The sequence below is a fragment of the Trachinotus anak genome, unplaced genomic scaffold, assembly GCF_046630095.1.
Source record: "Trachinotus anak isolate AG129_WGS33_773 ecotype Australia unplaced genomic scaffold, CSIRO_AGI_Tana_v1 ptg000018l, whole genome shotgun sequence".
Taxonomy (NCBI): Eukaryota; Metazoa; Chordata; class Actinopteri; order Carangiformes; family Carangidae; genus Trachinotus; species Trachinotus anak.
This window is the reverse complement of record NW_027273869.1, coordinates 7,208,259-7,230,460: the sequence shown is the minus strand read 5'-3', so window position 1 is coordinate 7,230,460 and position 22,202 is coordinate 7,208,259. Positions and strand designations below refer to the sequence as shown.

Below are 22,202 nucleotides of genomic sequence, written 5' to 3'. Positions count from 1 at the left end.
TTGAAAGCTTGACAGGCAACAACAGAGGTGCAGGGTTTAGGAGAATGGTCAATTGATCATTTAAGGGTAACATATCCAGAGGATTGCATCATTTCCCACCTATAGTCAAACCCAACTGGGGACACCTTAAGAGTACATCCTTAAATGGGACGTCCCACCCTCAATGGGTATAGGGAGGCCTGCGGTGGCTCTGGCGCTCCCATGATGCCGCCGTGGAGAGCGAGGGAGTGTGTGGGCTCATATGGAGTAAAGTGAACTAAATGAAGCCACTACAGTGTGGTAAAAGCACTCATCTCTTCAAATTACCTCTGCGTTTGTGCGCTGCAGTGTGTGGGTGCCGGACAGCGAGTCCATTAGGTGTTGTTTGTTGTTATGATGAAAGACCGTCGTTACACACGAGTTTCATCTGGTGTCTGTGTAAGTGAGAGTAAATTGGGACATAGAAGCAGCTGATCTCTGTCTCGCACGGAAACACACTCAGAGTGTCTGAGTGAGGGTGTGTGTTTGCCCTTTGTTGCTAATGGAGACAATGAAGTGAATTGGAGCAGATTTGGACCTAGTTTGGGAGATGATAAAAGTCATATAGACATGAACAATATTTACACAGCATCTTTACACAGTTGTTTCCTTCACAACACGCAGAAACATCAGGATAAATGTTGTCTTCAATACTATGACTCAGGCCTTTTCTAATGTACAGACGTGTAACTGATCAGAGTGCTGGGTAAAGGGCACGAATCTTAAAAAACATGGGTTTTGCTTTTCTTTTACAATGTTATGGTTTAGAAGCAAATCTTGCTTCTTCTTTTTTCTTTTTAGACCTTTGTGTTTTTATCTATATTTGTGCATAATGTGGCAAAAAAGTATGCTTAAAAACTATCTAATTATTAAATAACTTCAATCCTCAGAAGACACCTGATTGTTGAATTTTTCCATTTCAAACACTGTAACGTTTTTCTTAACTTTCTATCTTTGGGATCTCAGTTTGCTGAGGGAGTAACTTCCGGGCTCAAACAAAGGTCTGCTCTCACAAAACAATTTTAGGTCCTACAGTCTTTAAAAACTCTTATTTGGATCAGGATCAGGATATGCTGGATAATTGCGCTGGAACTGCTCAGTAATTTTTGTTTATGGTTGGTAATAGAGGGAGATATCAGTGTTTCAGCAGTGATGAAAGCTGCTTGGAACCAAAAAACAATGTGTGTGTACTCACTGGTACTTGGAGCAGGTAGAGTTGGCAATGGCAGGGTCTAATGGGTGAAAGGTGACAGGAGGACTGTGCTGGGCAGATATCAGAAAACCGATGGCCAAAAGACTCAAGCTTAAACATGTACCTGTAGAAAAACATGACATTCGTAACCTTACAAAAAAGCATCAGTAGGACATAAACACATCACATCTTGATGTGGACGGTTTGAGTGACGTACCTATGATGCTGCTCAGAGTGAGCTTCCTGCGTCCCACTCTCTCCACCAGCCACACTCCCAGCAGGGTAAACAGGAAGTTGGTGAGCGTGGTGAGCCCAGCCAGCCAAATTGCCAGCCTGTCGTCCCGCACTCCTGACATCTGCAGGATGGTGGCACTGTAGTACCTGCGGGACACAAACACAGGAGAAAATGACTAAATAGCTGTTGTTGTGACTACTACCGTCCCAGTCTTACTGTGGAAAATGGCCCTTTTTCATACCATATAATTTCTGAAAGTTTAAAGGACAATTCCAATTTATTACAATTTGGCTTTTATTTCTGTAGTTTTGGCCATTGTGTCCATCAGTCATGTGAACACTGTTCCTCAGATGTGGGAACATGGCAGTCATGTCCCATGTGAAAAAAGAGCTGCGTCCCAGTTTAGGGGCCGCATCCTTCGGATGACCCAATCCACAAAGGTGTGGCCTTCGTCGCTGCCATAGTCCGCGAAGGCTGAACTGAAATGAGACCGTCAGGTATACCAGCTGTGCCTGCCCTTACTGTTGCATCACAAAGTGCTGCTCCTGTCACCTAGCAACCTACTTGAGGTTTTAAGGCCTTTGGCTTTGTTAACATTTGTACCAGTAGTTGTTCAACTGAGCCCAAACCCATTACCAACATTTCAAAGTATAATCCTCAGGCTCTCTGTGGGCGGTGTTTACTGCCATATTATTTTCATTAATCTTGGGATAGGTTGGGCTACGATGGAGCCAGCAGTTGGATCCCACTGTGATGTCACCCATTGGTTTGTGAGCTGCTGTTTTGAAGACCCAAGTTTGGCCGTCGCCATCTTGGTTTTTTGAAACCTGAAGAAACCATATTTGGACAAGAAGGTGGAGATGAGGAGGAGTGAGGGCTGGAGCTGACCTGCTCTGTACTCTATCCCAATTGTCAGGCAGGTTGCTGGGTGTGGTACAGTCTGTCAATCACACAGTGGCCCCGCCCTAATGCATACCCTGCTTTATCGTCTATTTTCCACTAAATAGGACCTTAATTTAAATAATGAACATCATGTTCTATTGAAGAAAACTTGAATGTTGTGATTGAGACGATTAACTCATTAGGAAAATATTAACTGACATAATAAATCAAGCTGGAAGTAGGGTTAGTTTCCCACAGACTTCAATGCAATCAGACTTCTTTTTGAACGCTCCCTGATGGTCATTAGATAGAATGCAAGTTCTTCTGGCATCACTTTTCAGACCCGGAGTCTACGTCCAATTTCATATACAGTCTATGATTAGGACACAGCTAAGGAGTCACGTTGTAAAGAAATCTGATTATTTAAAGGAACAGTTCGACTTCCAACACATGTTTAAAGTAATAATGCAAAGGTCCCGAAACAATATTCTGATAAATAAATGTTCAACATAAATAAGATATAACAAAGTTCAATCATTAAGTGAAGTCAATAAACCAACCGCAGCCATTCTTTTTAAGAGCCCAAACACTTATCCACCAATCGCAGCCTCTCTACTTCAGCACCAGCCACTCATCTCGAGACAGTTAGCGATCAGCTATAAATAGTCTCTCACCAGTCACTTTCAACGCCTCCCCCCTCTCCCCCCTGCTCCTCTCTTTGTCTGTCCTCATACAGTATAATTATACTCGCAACTCTGGCACCATGTTGCTCCATGTACGCAGATTACCTCCAATCATCATCAACAAGCCTCTGAACAGGCTGCGGTCAACAATACAGACACCTGCATGGGGTCCACTTCCCACTCCGATCATGATATCGTGTAAGAAACGCAGATGATGGCCACACAGACACATACACCCGCAAAAACCCAATGGAAGGTGTCTTTATGGAAACTATGTGCCTGATGGATGGGAAAGAAAACATATTTTCACCCTCAGTGGCTTGTACACACGCACACAAGCTGTCTGCGTACAAAACCCTTAGAGAACACAAATACAAAGGAAGGTAATACTCATTATAGAACTAAAATATCTCCAGCATTGTCTGCCTCTGTGTCTCTACAGGCAACTCAGAATTAGCATTCCGCTTTTCATCGCTTCAAAAGCACTGTTATCTCTCTCTTGCTCTTGCTCGCTCTTTCTCATTCCCCTCCAAAAAAGACATTTGCATAACAACACTTATACTTTTCTGGTTTCCAGTCAGACAGAACAGAGAGAGCAATGAGATGCTGTGAAACTCTGGTTTAAAAGCCTGACCTACAGGAGCACGGGGCGAGAAAAAGTTACAGAAGGCCTTGTTATAGTCGTCTGACAAACTTAGACACATACCAGGAAATGCATGTGTTGAATGGACGCACACGTAGACGCAGATTCACGAGTACGGATGCACTCAGACACACACGCGCACACACATACAAAAGAAATGACGTCGTTTCGGAGCAGCAGCGGGAGTAAAAGCACAATTTCGGTTCTCAGCAGTGGAACCTGCTGTGTTCCATCTCCAGCCCTGCATCTTACTGATTACAGCGTGCACACACACACACACACACACACACACACACACACACACACACACGCTCTGTTCTAACTTAAAAACTACAGTGAATAACAGCCTGCAGAAACAATGATCAATTTTTTAAACCACTGATCCAGGATGTTAAAAATTATAATAATTAAATAAATGAATAACAAATAAATAAAAGCATCTCAGAAACAAGATCTCGGACTTAAAAAGCCCCCAACCAAGCTCAGAGGATGCGCTTGTTCCTGCCTGATGCACGATCTATCTGTGATTATCCACCCTCTGCACCTTTGTATCCTCTAAGTCCTCCTGTGTAAAGTGTCAAGTTGTTATTCTAGTAACAAGTGCAGGCTGTAATGAAGTGCTGACTGTTAGCAGGAGATAAGAAGGCAACACCTTGAGAAACATACGGTGGGCACTTTCATTTCTGCTCGTGCTAATTCCTCACGTCTCTGTGCACATCTGCAAAGAGCATCAGCTTTGCTTATGAGCGTGCTTTTTTTTTTTTCTCACAGCGTCAAGGGGAAAACAATTGGGAGACAAAGTGAAATTTTGGGACGAGAGATCAACGCACAAAAGAAGCGCTGCAGCTCAGTAGCCTCATGGAAATTTCTCCCCAGATGAGAATGCATTATTTTAATGGGGACACAAAGAACCTTGTGGTACAGCGTGTATTCTGGTGCGTCATTAAGATTCTTCAAAATGGCATCTCGTTAATTTCGGGGAGTGAGTTTTGTTTTCATGCTGAAAAAGATGCACGGACATGACGGTGGCTGCATTTTAATGAGCCAGTTTCTTTCTGAATGGAATCAATCTGGCTGATAATAAGTGTGTCAGACATGTAACAATGATTTTTTTATTTGAAGTGACAGACAGGAAATAAGTGAAATTTTCTGCAATTGTTCTCAGTGATATTGATGATATCTACATATTTTTTTCACTGCTGCAAGCCTGACCAGGACAGGTTTAGGCTGTCACCCCTGATAGAAAGTGACACCTCTCAGTCTGAAAGCCCCTCTACTTGTCAACTATTAACACACATCACAGTGACAGGAAACACTCCAAGCAGGACGTGAATGAAACAGGCCTCTGAGGTGTTTCCCTTTTTTATTCTTGTTGCTTTTCATTTGCTTTTCATGATTATGTGAAAATCAGCAAAAAAAACATCCTTCCAACCTTCATCCTCTTAAACAGTAACATTTGTGTTCACAGTGGCACTTGGTGTTAATAAGAGGTTGTTGGCGGGGGGTCACAGGGGAGGCAGGACTGGTTTTTGTCCAATTACAGTGATTTCATAAACCACACTGAGAGGATGAAAATGGAAAAGTCCTACAAATGATGCAGCCAGTCTGGGGATTAACTGAAGGGTTGTTGGTGCTCAACATTTTTTTAGAAAATGGTCCCATAGTACATTTATCAAGATCCAGGTTGTTAGACTATATAATTTCTAATTCATGGGATAAAACATACTAAATCTCTGGTATGGTTCTTTAAAATCCACCAAAACCTCTCTTTTCATCCAACAGCAAGTGTGAGTGAAACTCCCGGTCACACCAGGATTCAACGCAGCAAAACACTGAGGTGATTCATTTATTCCAACAAAATCCCTGCAATCAAAGGATCGGCTCAGAGGAGGCGCTCTGCTTTGAGAGCAATTTTTGACCAACAGTAGGCCATGCTGACAGTGATGATCTCTGAGGCGATGGAGAGCCAGAGAGTCCAAAATACAGGAAGCTAACAGAGATTATTAAGTGTGCACCATTCTCTTTTATCCTCTGTCTGAGAAACAGCTGTTCTGCAGAAAGAGAAATGGTTCGCAGACAGTTATGAGACAGGAGTTGATGATATAAATACGTCTTTAAAAAAAAGTCTGAATTTATTGTCCTGTTAGCAATCAAGCTAATAAGTTTGTTAAATAACCTGCTAGCTTGGAACACTTTAATTTCCCCTTTCAATTTGTTTTTATTGAAAACTATAATTACCACCTTGTGATTGTCTGTCAACAGCCAACCAGCCAAGGTGCAGGAAATATGGTCACAATCTCCCCTTCCTGAGTTACAGTGTTGCATAATGGCCAGACGTGTTTTTGCAGTGTTGAGGAGACTGTGAAGTACCGACAGACTGACAACCTGAAAACATTAGGCTGCAGCAGTTCATCAACTAGCCCCATAAGTAGTGACTACAAAGATTTCTGCCCCACGAGTTTCACATGGATGAGTGAATGTCACTTTGTGCAGTGACCCCTGTATAAAGCATATAGCTCGCTCAGTTAGAACTGCACGTAAATTATTAAGAACAACCTTCAACATTTTTCATTTTTCATTTTATATGTGAAACAGCCTTGAACAAGGGCAACTATTATCGACCACCGTTTACAGTAAGAATACGCGTTCAGTCCTGGTTTGCCATCATTACACACAGCAATAATAACATGTACAAAGAGCCCTGGTAATATTCTGTGATGCCCACACTGTGCTGAAATCACTGAGGTGTTATTACTTAATCCTCCACATAGTGCTCATCTTTACCTGTGCAAACAAAAAGCATAAATAGAGTGGTTGTATGGAGACTCATTAACTCTTTCTTACACATAAACAGTAAAAAAAAAAACCCCATTAACATCAACTGCTCTCCACAAGAAATAAAATGAAATAAAATAACACACAGACACACCCACATCCCATATGCACTAACACACCCACTGTCTTTTACATAAGAGAGCCTGTGGAGCGTCGGTGCGAAGCAAACAAGACAAGGTGTGATCTGGCCCTGACCCCGGTCTGAAAACGGAAACACAGATCCACACGTCTGTCACACTTCGATTCCAAACCTCTCATTCAGTGCATTGAAAGAGAGTGGCAACACAGACATCAGCGAAGGAGGGGGGCAGATGTAGAGAAGAAGAGAGAAGAAAGAGGAGCAAAAAGAGGGACTGAGATAGCGCTCGCTGTGGAGACCAGGATGACAGGTGGAAGTGGAAATATGCATATACTTTCATGCATCTATTTTAGTTCTTGTAACACGTCACCACCTTGTCAGGTACTCATTTACACCTGTCAACACTAAGTGGAATCCATTAAATCCCTGAAACCAGACTCTATTGGTGTTTTTTAGAGGTGGTTGGTTAAGTCTACTAGTGTATTTCTATCGGTGTCTATGCCATATTCACACTGAAAACATACAGTAATTTGCAATCAAGATACAGCAGAGGAGAGAAACGTTTATAATGCAGGACTGAAAGCTGATTTAAATAGATGGATAATAGACATGTTTTCTATCTCCCTCCTGTATTCGATCACTTCCTGCTGTTCCTAGCCCATTTCACATGGGTGGTGGTGCGAGGACGCCGCTGACTCATGGCTGACATTTACTGACACATTACAGGATCGTCTTGGAGGCTGCTGACTCTTGGGAGTACACAACGTGCGGTCTTAAAGGACCACACGGCGGCTTTGCATATTTTAGCCGATTAACTGCAAATCATATAAACCTTACTTTCTGACAGCCACTTTCTGAGGCGTCCCAGGTTTCAAGGTTTCTTTTCCACTTTTCAGACAGAGACAGTATTTAGTTTATTCCAGAGCCAAATTAAAACATTCTGGTTTTTGGCTTTTGGCCCAGTCGGACAGAAAAACGTAATTTTTTTGGAAGCTTGGTGAAGTGAATGGCAGTGAATGGCAACATGGAAACAAAGAGGAAAGCTCTGTTGGTATTGCTTCTCGTTCAGCAGAGTATATAAAGATGTATGATGCAACACAGAAAACCTTTTCCTCACTATTCTGTGCATGAGACTGTACCTCTATGTATAACTATTCCTTCCTGTTTTTAACATTCATTTTAATTTGTGCATAATAAAAAGTTAGTAGAAATGCTGGACATAAAAAATTTAAAAATGTTGCAAAAGTGCTTTTATGCCTTTATGCTGATGTATCAATAAAAGCAAAATATGATGAAGTGTAATAAAGCCAGGCTTAGAGAAAAACTCACACAGATAGTATCAGATATGTGTAGAGTGATGAGAAGGCCTTCTTCAAATATGTTAAACAAACCTTCAAACCATCAAGTTTTCCATTTAGTTTTCGTTGGTTTGAGATTTTAATTATGCTTCTTTAATTAACATCAACTCATTGTGTCCTCTTCCTCTACAATGCTTTAACGGTGCCCAACTAGAGAATTAGTGGCACCAACTATTTATCTTGACGCATTCAACCCATAATGTTATGTTATAAATTAATTTCAGAATTTGTCAGATTTATGTAGCCTACAACTTAATATATAAAGGATAATGAAGCATATTGTTTTAGTTCCATATGATACCAGCATTTCATATGTTAGTGTGTCCTGTATTCTTGTGGCCTGAAAGGTGCGCAACATGCTTAAGGCATCCAGAGCAGTGGGGTCCAGGGGTCCCATGGATCCTTGAAAGATCCTGAGGATCCCCAACAAAAATAGGTTACACAATTACAGAATGACTATTTTTGTCATGGGTTGTCAAACACTTTCTGTAATAACAGAAATCTAAAAGCAAAAATCTGGGATGCTGGGACAAAGTCTTATCCAGTGGGGGTCCATTATCTAATTTATATCAGTTTAGGGGTTCTGAATGTGAAAACATGTGAGAACCACGGATCTAGAGGCCCACATGTGGTACATACCAAGAGAAAAAAAAACCATGTGAACATCCTGGCACTAACTGTGACCATGATCCACCCTTAAGCTTAACCCTGTCGTTTTAGTTGCATCAACTATAGAGGTGGCAGATCAGTCATTTTTGCAATGCTCATAATTTAGTTTTAGGGTTGAGGACTTATTGCTATATTCTAAGGTTATCAAACATGGAAGGCAAACAATAAGGCTTGGATTAAATGGTTATACTACATTACTTCTAATTCATGGGATAAAACATACTAAATCTCTGGTATGGTTCTTCAAAAATCCACCAAAACCTCTCTTTTCATCCAACAGCAAACAAAGCTGCCTGACTAACAGAAGGTCATGATGCTGCTGGAGCAGTTAAATGATGACTGATGACAAAAAACCTGTGCATGTGCGTGAGGGTGTGAAAGAGAAGTACGCTGAAGGTTTTGCTCGGCTATAAGACAAAACACTCTAACAGAGTGCTACTTATTGACAGAGTGCTGATCTAATTATGTAACTTAATAGTATGGATTTAGAGGGAGATCAAGGGAGGAATCAGCTGTAAGACAACAGTGAGAGAGAGAGAGAGAGAGAGAGAGAGAGAGAGAGAGAGAGAGAGAGAGAGAGAGAGAGAGAGAGAGAGAGAGAGGCCGATGGAGAGAACAAACAAGTGTAAGTGTGTGTATGAGTGGGCAAGTAGTGAGTGAGTGAGTGGGTGCAAATGAACGAGTGACCAGCTCAGTGAGTAAGAGAGTAAGTGACGAGGTGTGAGAGCGGAGAGAAACAGAAGGAGGCAGGGAGAGAGAGAGAGAGAGAGAGAGAGAGAGAGAGAGAGAGAGAGAGAGAGAGAGAGAGAGAGAGAGAGAGAGAGAGAGAGAGAGAGAGAGAGAGAGGGAGGGAGAGGGGGAGCAGGAAGGAAGTGAGAAAAGGACCGAAAGGCGAGAAGAAGAATGAATGGTTGGAGAAGACGGAGAAGGAGGGATGCGGGTGTGAAAAGAGGAACAAATGGACATACAGGAAAAGATGTAGGGAGAGACAGAAAGAGAGTGTGCGAGAGAGATGGAGACTCTCTTGGGAACTGGCCTATTTTTCAAATGAATGCAGACGAACAACAGAGCTGCATCACACTTATGCTCTGGAACATAAACGCTCAGCACAAATAGATTCACCGCAGATTGGTCGCTCTGATTCAGGACTGCACACACACACACACACACACACACACACACACACACACACACACAAACACACATTAGAGGCATCGGGTGTAACGTCTGCAGATGTCTACCATCATCACAGAATAAAGACACACTTTGCTCTGCCTGGCTGACCCCCAGAAATGTATATCACATTAAACAGTAACAATACCAGACAGTGTATCTACTGTCCGACCAACCAAAACTAATCTGTCTAACTGTGTTTGCAATAACTTGGTTGCCTGTGCTCCCTCTGTATTATAGAGAGAGAGACCCAAGTGATTAACTTCTGCATTCATTTTCATGGTAGCAACAGACTGCTAAAAGAACACCTCAACTTAAAACTGGCACACTCATACTACACCACATTTTCACCCACTTTCCTGATTAGGTCCCCTTTCAGGACCACGTGAGCATGTGCAGACTGTGCTTGACTCTCCTGTCACTTTAACAGGCGTAGCCACTGTGCACCACTGACCAGGACCAGTGTGATGTCACTGCTGACTTCTGGAGAAACCGAGAGACGGAGAGTCCAAGATGGAGGAAGCTCATTAGCTGCGTTGCACCATCCGCCATCCATTTTTTATTCAATCCTCATCTCTCTGACGGTACACGGCTCCACACTAGAGGAATGGTTGGTGGAGTATTATGGGAGGGAGTTGATGGTACAAGCATGGGTGTGATCACAAGAGACGGTTGGTTTTCATTGGTCAAAAAATTAGCGCCATTTTATTTATTTATTTTTTCTATTGGGATATTTTTAAACTTATGTTAGAGATTTTGGCACTATATTTTTTACTATATTATAACTTTATTTGAATGTCCAAGGTGTGAATATAGGCTCTGGTGTTTTCAGTATCCTCACTGACTCCACCTCTGCCCAGAATAAAACTGGGAAGGGAGATATTATCAGTGATTTTGAGGACATTGAGCTCTTTGTGCTAGTACAAATGGCAAAGGTGCGAGTTGCCCTGCCCTAACAGGTGCAAACAAACTAATAAGAGACTACTATACACCCAGTCCTGAGAAGATGTCGAATCAGGCAAAATACGAGAAAAGACCTGTGTGGGTCACTGTAAAGTAACTCAAAATGAGCACCAGTCTTCCAGTCTGTTCTACATTTTACTATCACTTACCTGAGTTATGCATGACTGTATCGTACAGGACTTTGTGTAATATCTGCACTTGTTGAAACATGTACTATACACATCTATAGTGAATACCACTCTATCTCCAGAATGAGTACGCTTCATAAATGACATCTTGCTGTGTGAGTGTGTGCTTACTGTGTTTTTGTGTGCATTTGAAGATTAGAATATTTCTCATTGCTCTTGCTGCGATGCTATTGGAGACAATGGAGGAGATTTGTATGACTGAGCTGTTTAGGGAGCCTTGAAAACATACAAGCACACAAAGCCACACATAAGAAAAAAAAAAGCAACTCTCTATTGCTAGTTTGGATTTGGCAATTTTTTTAACACACACACAAAACACACACACACAGCAAGGAGGTCTCTGCCAGCTCCTCGCAGGTCTGCCAGCAGAGTGACCATGTAAAACTGGCGTTTCGTGACATTTCCAACATGACATTTGTCTGTGGGACCATCTGTGAGGGCCAACTGGCCTGTGTCAACAACAAAATGCTCAGTTGCCTACCTACAACAAACAAGGCATACTTATCATATCTTATCATATCATATCATATCATAATCTTTTGTTCTCTCAAGAAATCTGATTTTGGTGCATTTTCTAAATTGTTTTTTTCACTATGAAATGAAATAAGAGATTTGCACTGCACTGCACAGGGATGTGACTATAAATCTAAACTGCATGTACTGTACGTGCAAGCTGCCGGACAATTGAATTACCCAAAGGGAATTAATTAAGTATCTATCTGTCTATCTGATTTCATATTAATTGACACACCACATGTCCCGGACATTACTTGGCCAATGTGCCAGCTACGATGTTAGCCATCTAGCCTCCAGGCGATAGCTTATGCTGGGTGTTAAGAATACACAAAAGCAACATCCAGCAGATTGACAAGTTTTAAAACTAACCCCAGGCAATACCAGGGTCTGATTGAAGTAAGCACAGGAGAAGAAAATGATTTGTTAACTTATCCAGGTGGTAAATGAGTTAGTTAACTTTGACCTTTCATTGTTTATTCCTTTTGCAATATTCTGTTTTTGGGTTGTTTTTTTGTTTTTTGGGTTTTTTTTTGCCAAAATAGTCAGTGTTATTTTCTGATCAATACCTACACCATCTTGCCCAGTATACCTTGAGTACTTCTTGCAGTGATGGTCAAGGGGAAACGTGGCAAATGTGTCAAGAATATTACACCTGGACTTTTCACCAGTTCGCTTGATTCTCTGCTGAGAAATCTAAGCCATGGACAGACATGACCCTATCTGCAGCTCATAAAAAGCCTTTACTACTCTTACATGACAGGAATACATGTCTCAAAATATGCTCTGGGGATGTTTGCTGTGTGACTCTGTGCACAGTTTTCATTGCATACACATGATTAATGTCCTTGTGACCATAATCAATAGCTTTTGGGTTCAGCTTTCTCCCCGTCAACCATTGTTGTTTGTTTGGGTGACACTTTTGGATATTTAATGATTTGCTCCTGGTTTACATCTGTTGAGCCTTTGCTAGTTTGAGTGCACAGGTATTGGGACTGGTTTTGCTTGGCAACAAAGAACCTGATAATACGTCTTGTGAAGCTTAGAGTACAAACCTTTTCATACTCCCTGTCACAAAATGTACCAAAGGAACAACAACAAAAAAAAAAAAAGAAAGAACACAGTGTTTCCTTCAGAGCTGCTGTACTCAATATTTCTTGTTCCTTTTCTCTGCCGTCCTTTATAAAATCTGTCTTTCCCTGCTCCTCATGTCATCTGTCCTGATCCAATCACCACACCTTCCTCCACCTCATCACCATCAATGTCATTTCTCCCTCCACCCTCTTCTTCTTTCCTTTCGACACAGTCAGATGACCAGCCCTGACAAGACACAAACACACACAGCAGTCCCCACCAGCCCGCGGTGACCTTTACATGCCAGATCATGTGGCTAATTGAATCAAAATGATCCAGTTGCAAATGGGGAGGGATGATATCTAATTTGACCCCTGGCTGTACCACATTGTTCTGCATTTTTGACTGAATAAAAAGAGAGGGGAAGGTGGATAAAGAAGTGGAAAGAGAGCTTTTGAAAGAAAACCCAGCAGTGCCATGGCAGAATGTATCCATCCATTTCTTACGTGATCTATACAGCCATCCGATCTCACTCAAAGGCGCAACTCAGAAAGACGAGCAGTCCAGACACAGCACCTGACACTTCTTTGGTTCTTGTGAGATTTGTTATTGACAAACACATCTCTCATCCCACAGGCTTCTCTGACAGGCCTGAGTGTGTGTGAGGGCAGGGGGGTTATTCATGTAACAGCCAGAGAGTCCAGAGTGAGTGGGTCTGACATATGAGTTCAAATCAACCTGCTGTAAAAGTAGTGATGTGTGTGTGTGACTGTGTGCATGTACCCACCTGTCATGAGGCATATTCTGCAGTTCTCAGTACTTCATATATGTCTGTGGCTACAAAAGATCCTTTGAAGCGCTGCGGACAACACGCCCCACTGTTTCTGCAGCATGTCATCAATAATCACATAAACCAGCCATGCTATGGACGTGGTAGGGGGCCTGTGAGCTACATATTGCATTGTTTTTAGCCATACTTGTGGTGCAACTCTATGGATTTCTTGAGAAATGTACTATGTAATCTGCTACACAAAGCCATTTTGCCCTCAGGTTTAATTGCTGCCCTGTAGACTGGGCTGCTGAGCACAATAATGACCAGTGTTTGATTAAATGTTGATTCAGAGTTGTTTGAGCTGACAAAATCCAAGCATGCTTGTATATGTCACTGCAATATGAACATTATGCTGCATAAGCACTGGAGAAAATGATAATGTTTACAGGGGCATTACATTACCCATGTGTTTACAGCGCGGCTGCATGTTCTTAGTTCACCAAATAAGTGGTTCTCAAAGTGAGGTCTGGGTTCCTGGGGGTTCCCAGCAAAAAGGGGAATAATTTATTTTCAATTTAATTCCATTCAAAAGTAACACAATAACAGGATATGACTGTTTTGCTCCTGGGCTTCACATATTTTGTGTAATAGAACATGCAAAAGCAAAAATCTTAATCTAATTTGTGTGAGTTTGGGGTTCCCTGATGTGAAAAAGTCTTAGAACCACTGCCTTAAATAACATAGTGAAAGTCTATCAGAAGTGATGATACCCGAAGGAGCTAAAGCATCGACCAAACTCATATACAGAAAATTATTTACCCACATATCCCTTGATAAACATGACATTAGTTTGGGAGGTGCAGCTGTCTGTGGGCTCAGCCAGGCTATTTCATCAGATTGGATCTTGGCTGTGACTGTGGGTCCTCCCCATATTCAGCCGTTGTGTGTTTTACTGGAACATCACCGTTTGGATGAAGTTCATCTGAAGATGTCTGCATAAACGCATGTGATACGACAGCACACTGCTGCCACTGAGAAAACTCATTTGCATCCAAGCGATCGATCTGGACGTGGACCAAATGTAATTTTGCGAGCAAGTAAGCTACTGAACAAGCAGTGATCGTATTGAGAAGTAGTCGGCGCCGTCCTCGAAACCCCTGTCCCTCACTGATCATCGCTGCTACGTATGGGGGGGGGGGGGGGGGGGGGGTGTAGGAATATGATTTTGAAGAGTAACCTGATCGGCCTCAGCTGAGATGAAACCTCCATTTGGCAGAGCTCTGTGTGTCTCCCGAGCTGTGCGTCAGCTTTGTTAAGTGAACGGAACAAAGACAGGATCTCAGTGGGATACAGTGTGATGAGCGACGACTGGATTCACAGCGCTCCCATGAAAAGTGGCCTGGCTCCATCGCACCCCTGCTCTGTCTGACAGCCTGTCTGTCACAATCCTCTCTCTCTGACACTCGGCCAGCCCTTCTGTTACCCCCCCCCCCCTCTTTCTGTGCACCTGAGCCCCAATTAAAAACATATGATCTCCCAACAGGGAAAAATGGAGGGTTAAAAAAAAAAAAAAAAAAAAGGTAGTGAACTTTTGACTCAGGCTAAATTCTTTTGATGATTTTGTTGTGAAAAGAAAAAAACATTTTCATTCAATTAAATGACATAATATCAGGAATATCTTCTCAATTACCTGTAAGTGCTTTTGACAGACAGAGGTTAAGAAAAACAAACATTTCTGAGAGGCAGCAATGATCTCCCTGTGTGAGTCAGCTCTGACAGGGCAGATCTGTGGCGAATCTGTTAACTAACTAAATCAAACGGTTTGTTAGCTTGTCGAGGTTTTATTGGTTGAGCTGGCTGATCGATTACAACTTGAGCTGATCCTTTGCCCTTCTTCCCTCGCTGAAGATCACGGCCTCCGTCTGAGAATATTTGACTTAGAAGAAAAAGTCAAATCTGTGAACTCCATCAATCCGTTCCTGTCGAGGACGGTTAGAGCTGAGTGACAGGCAAAATGTGCCTCTCTGGTTTGGTTTGCATTTTTTATATCTTTGCCAGCCTGCCAGCTTCTCTCGCTGCCCTTTTCTTTCTTTCTCTGTGCCAGCCCGGTGGTTTTAATCAGGGAAAGCAGCTGGGGACAGGGAGAGTGGAGCTTGTCTCTAAGCCTGGCTGATTTACTGGCTCCCCAGACCTCCTTTATATCTCACCGGCTAATAGGGCTGGCCTGGCAGCTTCGTATGAGAACAAAAAGGCAGGTAGCAGACAGACAGGCTGGCAATATATACCGAGGTAAGAGGCGCACACAGGATGAGTGACATCAGTGCATGAAGAAAAAACACACAGGTGTTGATAAGGACTGACAGATACAATACAGACGTGGATGGAAGAAATCCACTGCATATACTGTAAGACAGACAAAGCATAGACAATCGAGCTATCAATTTTAAAGACTAGATTAATTTTTTATATCTTTACATTATATTCATTATTGAATGGAGGCCATTGTCATGGTAACAGGCCTCTCCCTTCCCCTCTTTCTCTGGTGCCTGGTGTCCATGTGTTGTGTTTTTCCATGAAACTAGTAGTGCTTCCATTAACCTGCTTAATGCGCAATTTGAAATTTCAACTTTGAAACAACTAATAAGCGCATCAATTTCGGCAAAGCTCAAACGTCACAAGAAATATAGGCTTATATGCGATGGTTTTTCAGACAGTTCCACAAAGCGAAAAGTGAAATGCAGAAAACCCTTTTTTTTGCATTGAAGTCGTGGCACCTGCCGTGTCAGGCCCTGGGGAGCCAGCTCCAGCCAAGAGGTAGTCTGAAAATAGGTCGTCATGTTTAACTGGAACGATATCACACAGGTGCAATTTGGTTTTGTTTTCTATAAAAAATAAAAAAAAATAAAAAATGTGCTTCTATTTTTTTACCTGGTTCCTATCTCTCCTCACCCATCAACCTCAACTCACCAAACAAGGAACTGCAACAGCCATTACTCTGGTCATTCCCAGCATCCGGCAGCTTCACTGAACTAAATGTTGTTCTAAACATTTTATCCTATCTTTTAGTTTCACGTCATATTCTTCACGCTCTGAGCAAATTACACACTCAAACTCAAAGCCTGCTTCTCATTAGTGTGTAGCGTAAGGCTCCCTGTCCTGTACACCTGCAGGCCGTTCCCTCGTTGGCTCTGACCTGCTGCCTGCCTCCACAGCTGCACCGTGTTGCCCATTCATGCCCTGGCTCCACCGTAATACTCTCTGAGTTGTACTAGAGCTTTTACTGGTCCCTGCATTCTTGGCTGTTTAGATGCCTGTGCCTATCGCCCTGTAATGATTATAACCTCATCTAGAAGTAAAATCTCCTCTAATTGTACTTGCCCAGTCTCTTTTTTATCCAGATCCTGACAATTCACACCACAACCATAGATATTATGTCCAAATGATGGTTTTGAAATGAAATTAGTTTTCACTTATTTTCCCTGACTGGATCTCTCCTCTTGTCAAAGTCACGTTATGTTTAATGAATGAGAAAGATTGGAAAGATTCCCATGGTTAAGATTTGTGAGTCTTCATGTCACAGGACAACTCAGGGCATTTGTAAGTCTTGAGTTGCCCTGTGACAGATCAAAGTACAGCTTTAAATTAGCTTTAACAATATAAAACTACATCCACTAAATGTGCATCTAATTACATTGAATGACAGACTTCGGCTGACATGAGGTGCCCATTATACTCTAACAATTTCTGAGTGTTTCCAGGAGTAATCACGACTTGATATTTACTTGATATTTGAAATCTGTAATTACGATAACTCAGCACCGTGTGGGCTTGTAAAGTCTTTACTAGTTTGACATTTTCCTCTCACTTTCCTGTCCATTGTGTTGCACCCCGTAGGACAAGTCAATTTCTAAACGTGTTATTGTTTTTTAGCAGTAATTATTAGTGTAATAGCTTGTGACACTTTCTACACTGACTTTGGTGCATGCACGTCACGTATTTACCTGCTCACCTTCAGTCTGACTGGGGAGCTAATCAGCCAGAACAAGTGTAAACACCTGTGTAGGTGAGCAGTGGCTTTAACAACTACCTGCTATTACCAGCTGTGACAGTGGGGCTCGTACTGTTTTCTCCTTGAGAGAGAGAGAGAGAGAGAGAGACAAAGAGAGAGAGGGGGAAAGTGTGAGTGTGTGTCATTGTGGCGTGAAGACACCTACTGTAGTAGGTACTACCACAGAGGCAGTCTTGAGTACTTGAGCAGCACAACCATTCGAGATACAGTCACAAATCTTTTCAGGTGTGTAGCTCAGATCATAGTGAAGGCTGAGTCTGAGGATGGGTGTGGTCCCGGCAAGGCCGCTGGAAGTAGGGAAGGGGCCACTGGCTCCCCACGTCACGCCTCGGGCCCACATTAGCTTTGAGTCACGTTTCACTGTAATCAAGTTTCAATCATTCCTGTCCACTTGAAAACATTAGGTAACTACAGACCATGCTGCGATGGGATCATACCGGTAGCAGTACTTGCATATGCTAAATAAAACATTTCCAATCACACCAAACAAGCAGCGAACAAGTCAAACTGGGACATTGTTGTCATGAATTGATTGCCAGCAGGATGAGGTCTTTAATGTCACGATTGCAGGATGTATTTATCACCAAAGGAAACCTCAGTGGGTAGTTTTCCAAATGAAAGGGCAATCAGATTTCAATTTGTAGACCGGAGACACATTTTAATGCCAGGTGTAAACATAACACAATCTTTGCACCATCTTGATCGAAGATGTGTTAATGCTCCGCGTAAATGGGTCACCGCTGACACAGATAAACTAGCAGGCATGCTCTTCACAGGAAGACTGGCAGGTAGACAAGTCAGAGAGACAGAGAGGTGCACTGGGGCCGAGCCGTGGCACATTTTGCTTGTCCCCTCCGCTGTTCACACTGTTGGCTGCAGGAGATGAAGATGAATATACAGCAAGAGAGACAGACAGTGAGACAGATAACGCAATCTGTGACAGATCCAGAGTGTCATCCCTGCCAACCACAGCTGAATTTCTCAAGATACAAACACACATACAAACAGCCATACCTGCAGTCTCTCACATACACACACACACACACACACACACATACACATATCCACGTGAGCGCACATATGTCACACAGGTGCACATGCGCAGACGCCAAAGTCCACAGAACCAAACGAAATCACACATGCATGCAGGCACGCACACACACACACACACTTATCCTATTACTCTCACCTCCGACGGTTGCTAAGCAACAGCACATATCCACAGATTGTTTACAGAGCCTGTAATATAGTTCATCTCAGAGGGGAGGTGAGACAGAGACAGATGACACAATCTCCTCGGATGGAAAGATAAAAAGAATAAAAGAGGAAAGGCGGCCCGTCCCTTCACCGGCAACTGGGCAGTAATGCAATGAGGCTACTGCTCCCTGCTGTACGCTTTGCTATGAAAGATGAAAGAAATGTTTTGTGATTTAATACCGTGCTGCTAAACCAAATACATCTGTCTAGATCCCTCTCGTGTTGAATGGGAAGACAGGTGACACACGGACTCAGTGTCATGTATCATCATTGCTTTGACGAACCCTGAGAGTGGAGGAGATAAAACACCAGAGGCTCTCCAGTCTGATCTGGGACAGAGACACACAGCTTCATCTGGCACAGTCGGGAAAATAGATTAATATAGTTTACATTTATTAAATGTGTTGAAGTATGTTATATGAGATTAATATTCAGAAATGTATTGGATGTTCAATATGTTGCGTGTTAGTTGTGTGCCCAAGCGGTGTGAATTACATGAATTACATTTTGCAGTGACTTGCTGGTTGTTCAGATTCATTCATGTGTGCATAGTGATTTAAGTGGTTAAATGACTCTTTCTGCCATTTTTTGTGTAGTTAACTACTGAACCTACAAACAATTTTGGGCCATAAAATAAAACGATTTTTTTACTTTTATTTTACCACAGCTACTCTACTTCAGTTGAACCCTATTTGACCCACCTGACCTCTGCGACGGCAGTCCACACCACACACTTGACCTTTGTGAAGTGCATGTGCAAAAGCTCAGGGTGGATGTAGCTCAACTCACACAGCGACATCACGGAGAAACCTCCTGATTCTCAGTCTGAGGAAGAATCATCATGCCCATATATATGAAATGATTCTATACAAAACCAAAGCTGAAATTCCAGCATTTTCTCATGAATCCTGTTTTTTTGGTCTATATATCACCTGTGAACCAGCTGGCACATTTTGCAATAAACTCAACTGAGTGGCATCTTTTGCCAAAGTGTCATGTCCTGTCCTGCATATCCTACATAGCCAAGTTATCACCAGTGTAGAAGTGAGTTCAGCATCAAACTTCATTCCTTTACTCCACTACTACCAAGAGCTGTAACCAGTCCTGTCTGTCTACTAATTAAGTTAGCATGCTAACCAGCTAGCCTGTCTTGTCACTTTCTGATAGCGACTCACTGTAGCCTCCAATCTGTCCCAAAGACATAGCACTGCTCAGAGTGCGTGTGGCAACATCCACCACCACCTCATCCACCACTTTTGAAAATGGCCCCTTATGAAGACTGAACAGTGTGAGTATGGACAAATAAAGTCACTTATGTTCTGCTGGTCGGGGAGCAACCAAGCTGTTTTTAAAGCCAGTTATTGTCTTCTCTCTTTCATTGTGCATATATGGAAAATCAATAAGAGTATTGATTACACAGCCATCAGGCCTGTCAATATCTGTTCTTGAAGCTTGAGGTGAGTGACACCCTTACACAATACTAATTAAGGCTAATGTAATGGTTAGCTAATGTACCACACAGTATGTGTTTGATGGCTCTGCCTCTGCTACTGTGCATTTTTCAGCATTTTAGTGGAAGAATAACTCAGATTTCCTCCAATACAAAAACACTGTAATACATCAGGACAAGAAACAGGAAACAAGAACAAAAACTGCTACATTTACCTTCGGTTTTAAACTTTTCCCTTAGCTTTTCTGGGAGGTATTGTTTAGGTATTTCAATTTTATTTTGGGGGCATTTTTAGGTCTTTATTTGACAGCTAAAGTGGAGGCACACAGGAAATGTGTGGAGAGAGAGAGGGAGCAGGGGATTGACATGCAGTAAAAAGTCCAACCAGCTGGGAGTCAAATCGGGGACCCGCTGCTCAGGGCTTTTTAAACCCATGTGGTATGTGCCCTAACAACCTGCCCATCAGGTGGCCCCTTAATGCACAATCTTAATCTGAATGTGCTAGTAACTAACTGGAGCTGCCAGATAAATGAAACTGATAAGAAAGTGCAATATCTCTCTCTAATCTAACAGAGTAGAAGTAGAAAGTGGCATAAAATAAGATATATTCAGGTGAACTACTTCAAACTGTGCTTTTTTTATTTGTGTCGCATGTGCTCACTTCACAATAAGACTTTTTTTTTTCTTCGAGATGACAAACCTGCTACTGTATGTCTTTTTTTTGGAGGAATCGCGTAAAATAGAATTGATGGAAATAAAACAGGGGAAAGATTTATGAATGGATGCAATTGCTTTTGTAACTGAGGATTTGCATGAGTTATTTTCCAGTTATTCTTTCACAAAATTGTCACCACAGCCGTCTGGGTGCAGCAGACTGAAATGTAATTTTTAGATACGGCAAAGAAGTCAACTAAAGCTGGAATTATATGAATGGACTTGAAGCCTAGACAACCACACACACTTCAAAACTACAAATATTAACTGCCTTTGGTCTTTGGTTTACAGTCAGTTGTCACGGCCCAACCTGGAGAGTAATTTGGACCTGTACTGGACGAATGAGCTAAAACTGTGGTGGACTTTTTGACTCACATGATGGTGTTGATTCCTGAAAGCTGCTGGAACATTTGAAGACCGCAGCCCACCAGGAGGGCTCGCCGAGTCGGGGGGTAGGTCAGCATCCGCCAGATCACCGGGCCATCTGGAGGCACAAGCAGAGTCACAGCAGAAATTAATTTCAAGCTCAGCAGGACTTCACTGCGAAACATGCAGTGGCTTTTACAGAGTTTCATTCCAAAATACGCTAGAACAGCAAGACCCCGGCTGCTACAACAGTGAGAATTTAACAACTGATTTCTTGCAGCAAAGTTAACAACCTACCGGCTGTACATTAATATTTATCGTACAGACTTTTGTTAGCTGATAAATCCCCATATTTAGAATATAGTCATGATTTGGGCATCAGGTTAGCATAATGAGTCCTGATATTGGACGACCCACGGTAGGTTCAATCCTCTGTGACAGCAACCATCTGCCTCCCTGAAGTTAGAACAGGACGCTGATGCTTTGTTAGCTCCAGGGTTGCTGTTCTGTTGCTGACTCTGACCTCTGATCTCCCTGTGGCACTGGAAAAGTGCAAAAACAAAAAAGTCTCTCTTGAGGATTGCAAGCACAGTAGCTGCTTTTTCAGATATCTCAGTTTGGGATGAGACAAATATTTGACGCCGGCTTTGGCCTCACCGAGTCCCACTTGGCTCAGCAACAGAGCCAGACTGTGATCTCACACACACACACACACACACACACACAGACAAGCGGTTCCTCTGGGAGGAGACGTCTTAATAGGATGAGAGACAGGCATGGAGCTGTCGGATGAAGAGGGAAGCACGCGGAGCAAAGAGAGATCAGACAAACAAGTCTAAATACACACACAAAGAACCACACAGGTAACGCCAGGACACACAAGAACATGCAAACATATCATAAACAAGAATGGCATGAGCCTGCAAATATGAGATCACACACACACACAGGCTGATTATTTGGGAGCAGCTGTGCGTAGGAGGACTCTGGACTAGTGGACGCCTCCTTTAGCTGTTTGACAAGCAGACCAGACTCTGCAGAGGGAGCCCCTGCTGACACACAAACACAC

The 22,202-nt window shown here is 42.6% G+C and overlaps 1 protein-coding gene across 2 annotated transcripts in view; it reads right to left on the bottom strand.

The window, feature by feature from the left end:
• LOC139635030 (proton myo-inositol cotransporter-like) overlaps positions 1 to 22,202 on the bottom strand; it is a 67,744-nt gene that overhangs the window by 6,210 nt on the left and 39,332 nt on the right. For both annotated transcript variants that reach the window (XM_071501935.1, XM_071501936.1), the window contains 3 exons: positions 21,143 to 21,251; positions 1,428 to 1,591; positions 1,214 to 1,334 (listed from right to left, as the gene is read on the bottom strand). In XM_071501935.1, coding sequence (XP_071358036.1) covers positions 1,214 to 1,334; positions 1,428 to 1,591; positions 21,143 to 21,251 — 394 coding nt within the window. The remainder of the gene's footprint in view (positions 1 to 1,213; positions 1,335 to 1,427; positions 1,592 to 21,142; positions 21,252 to 22,202) is intronic.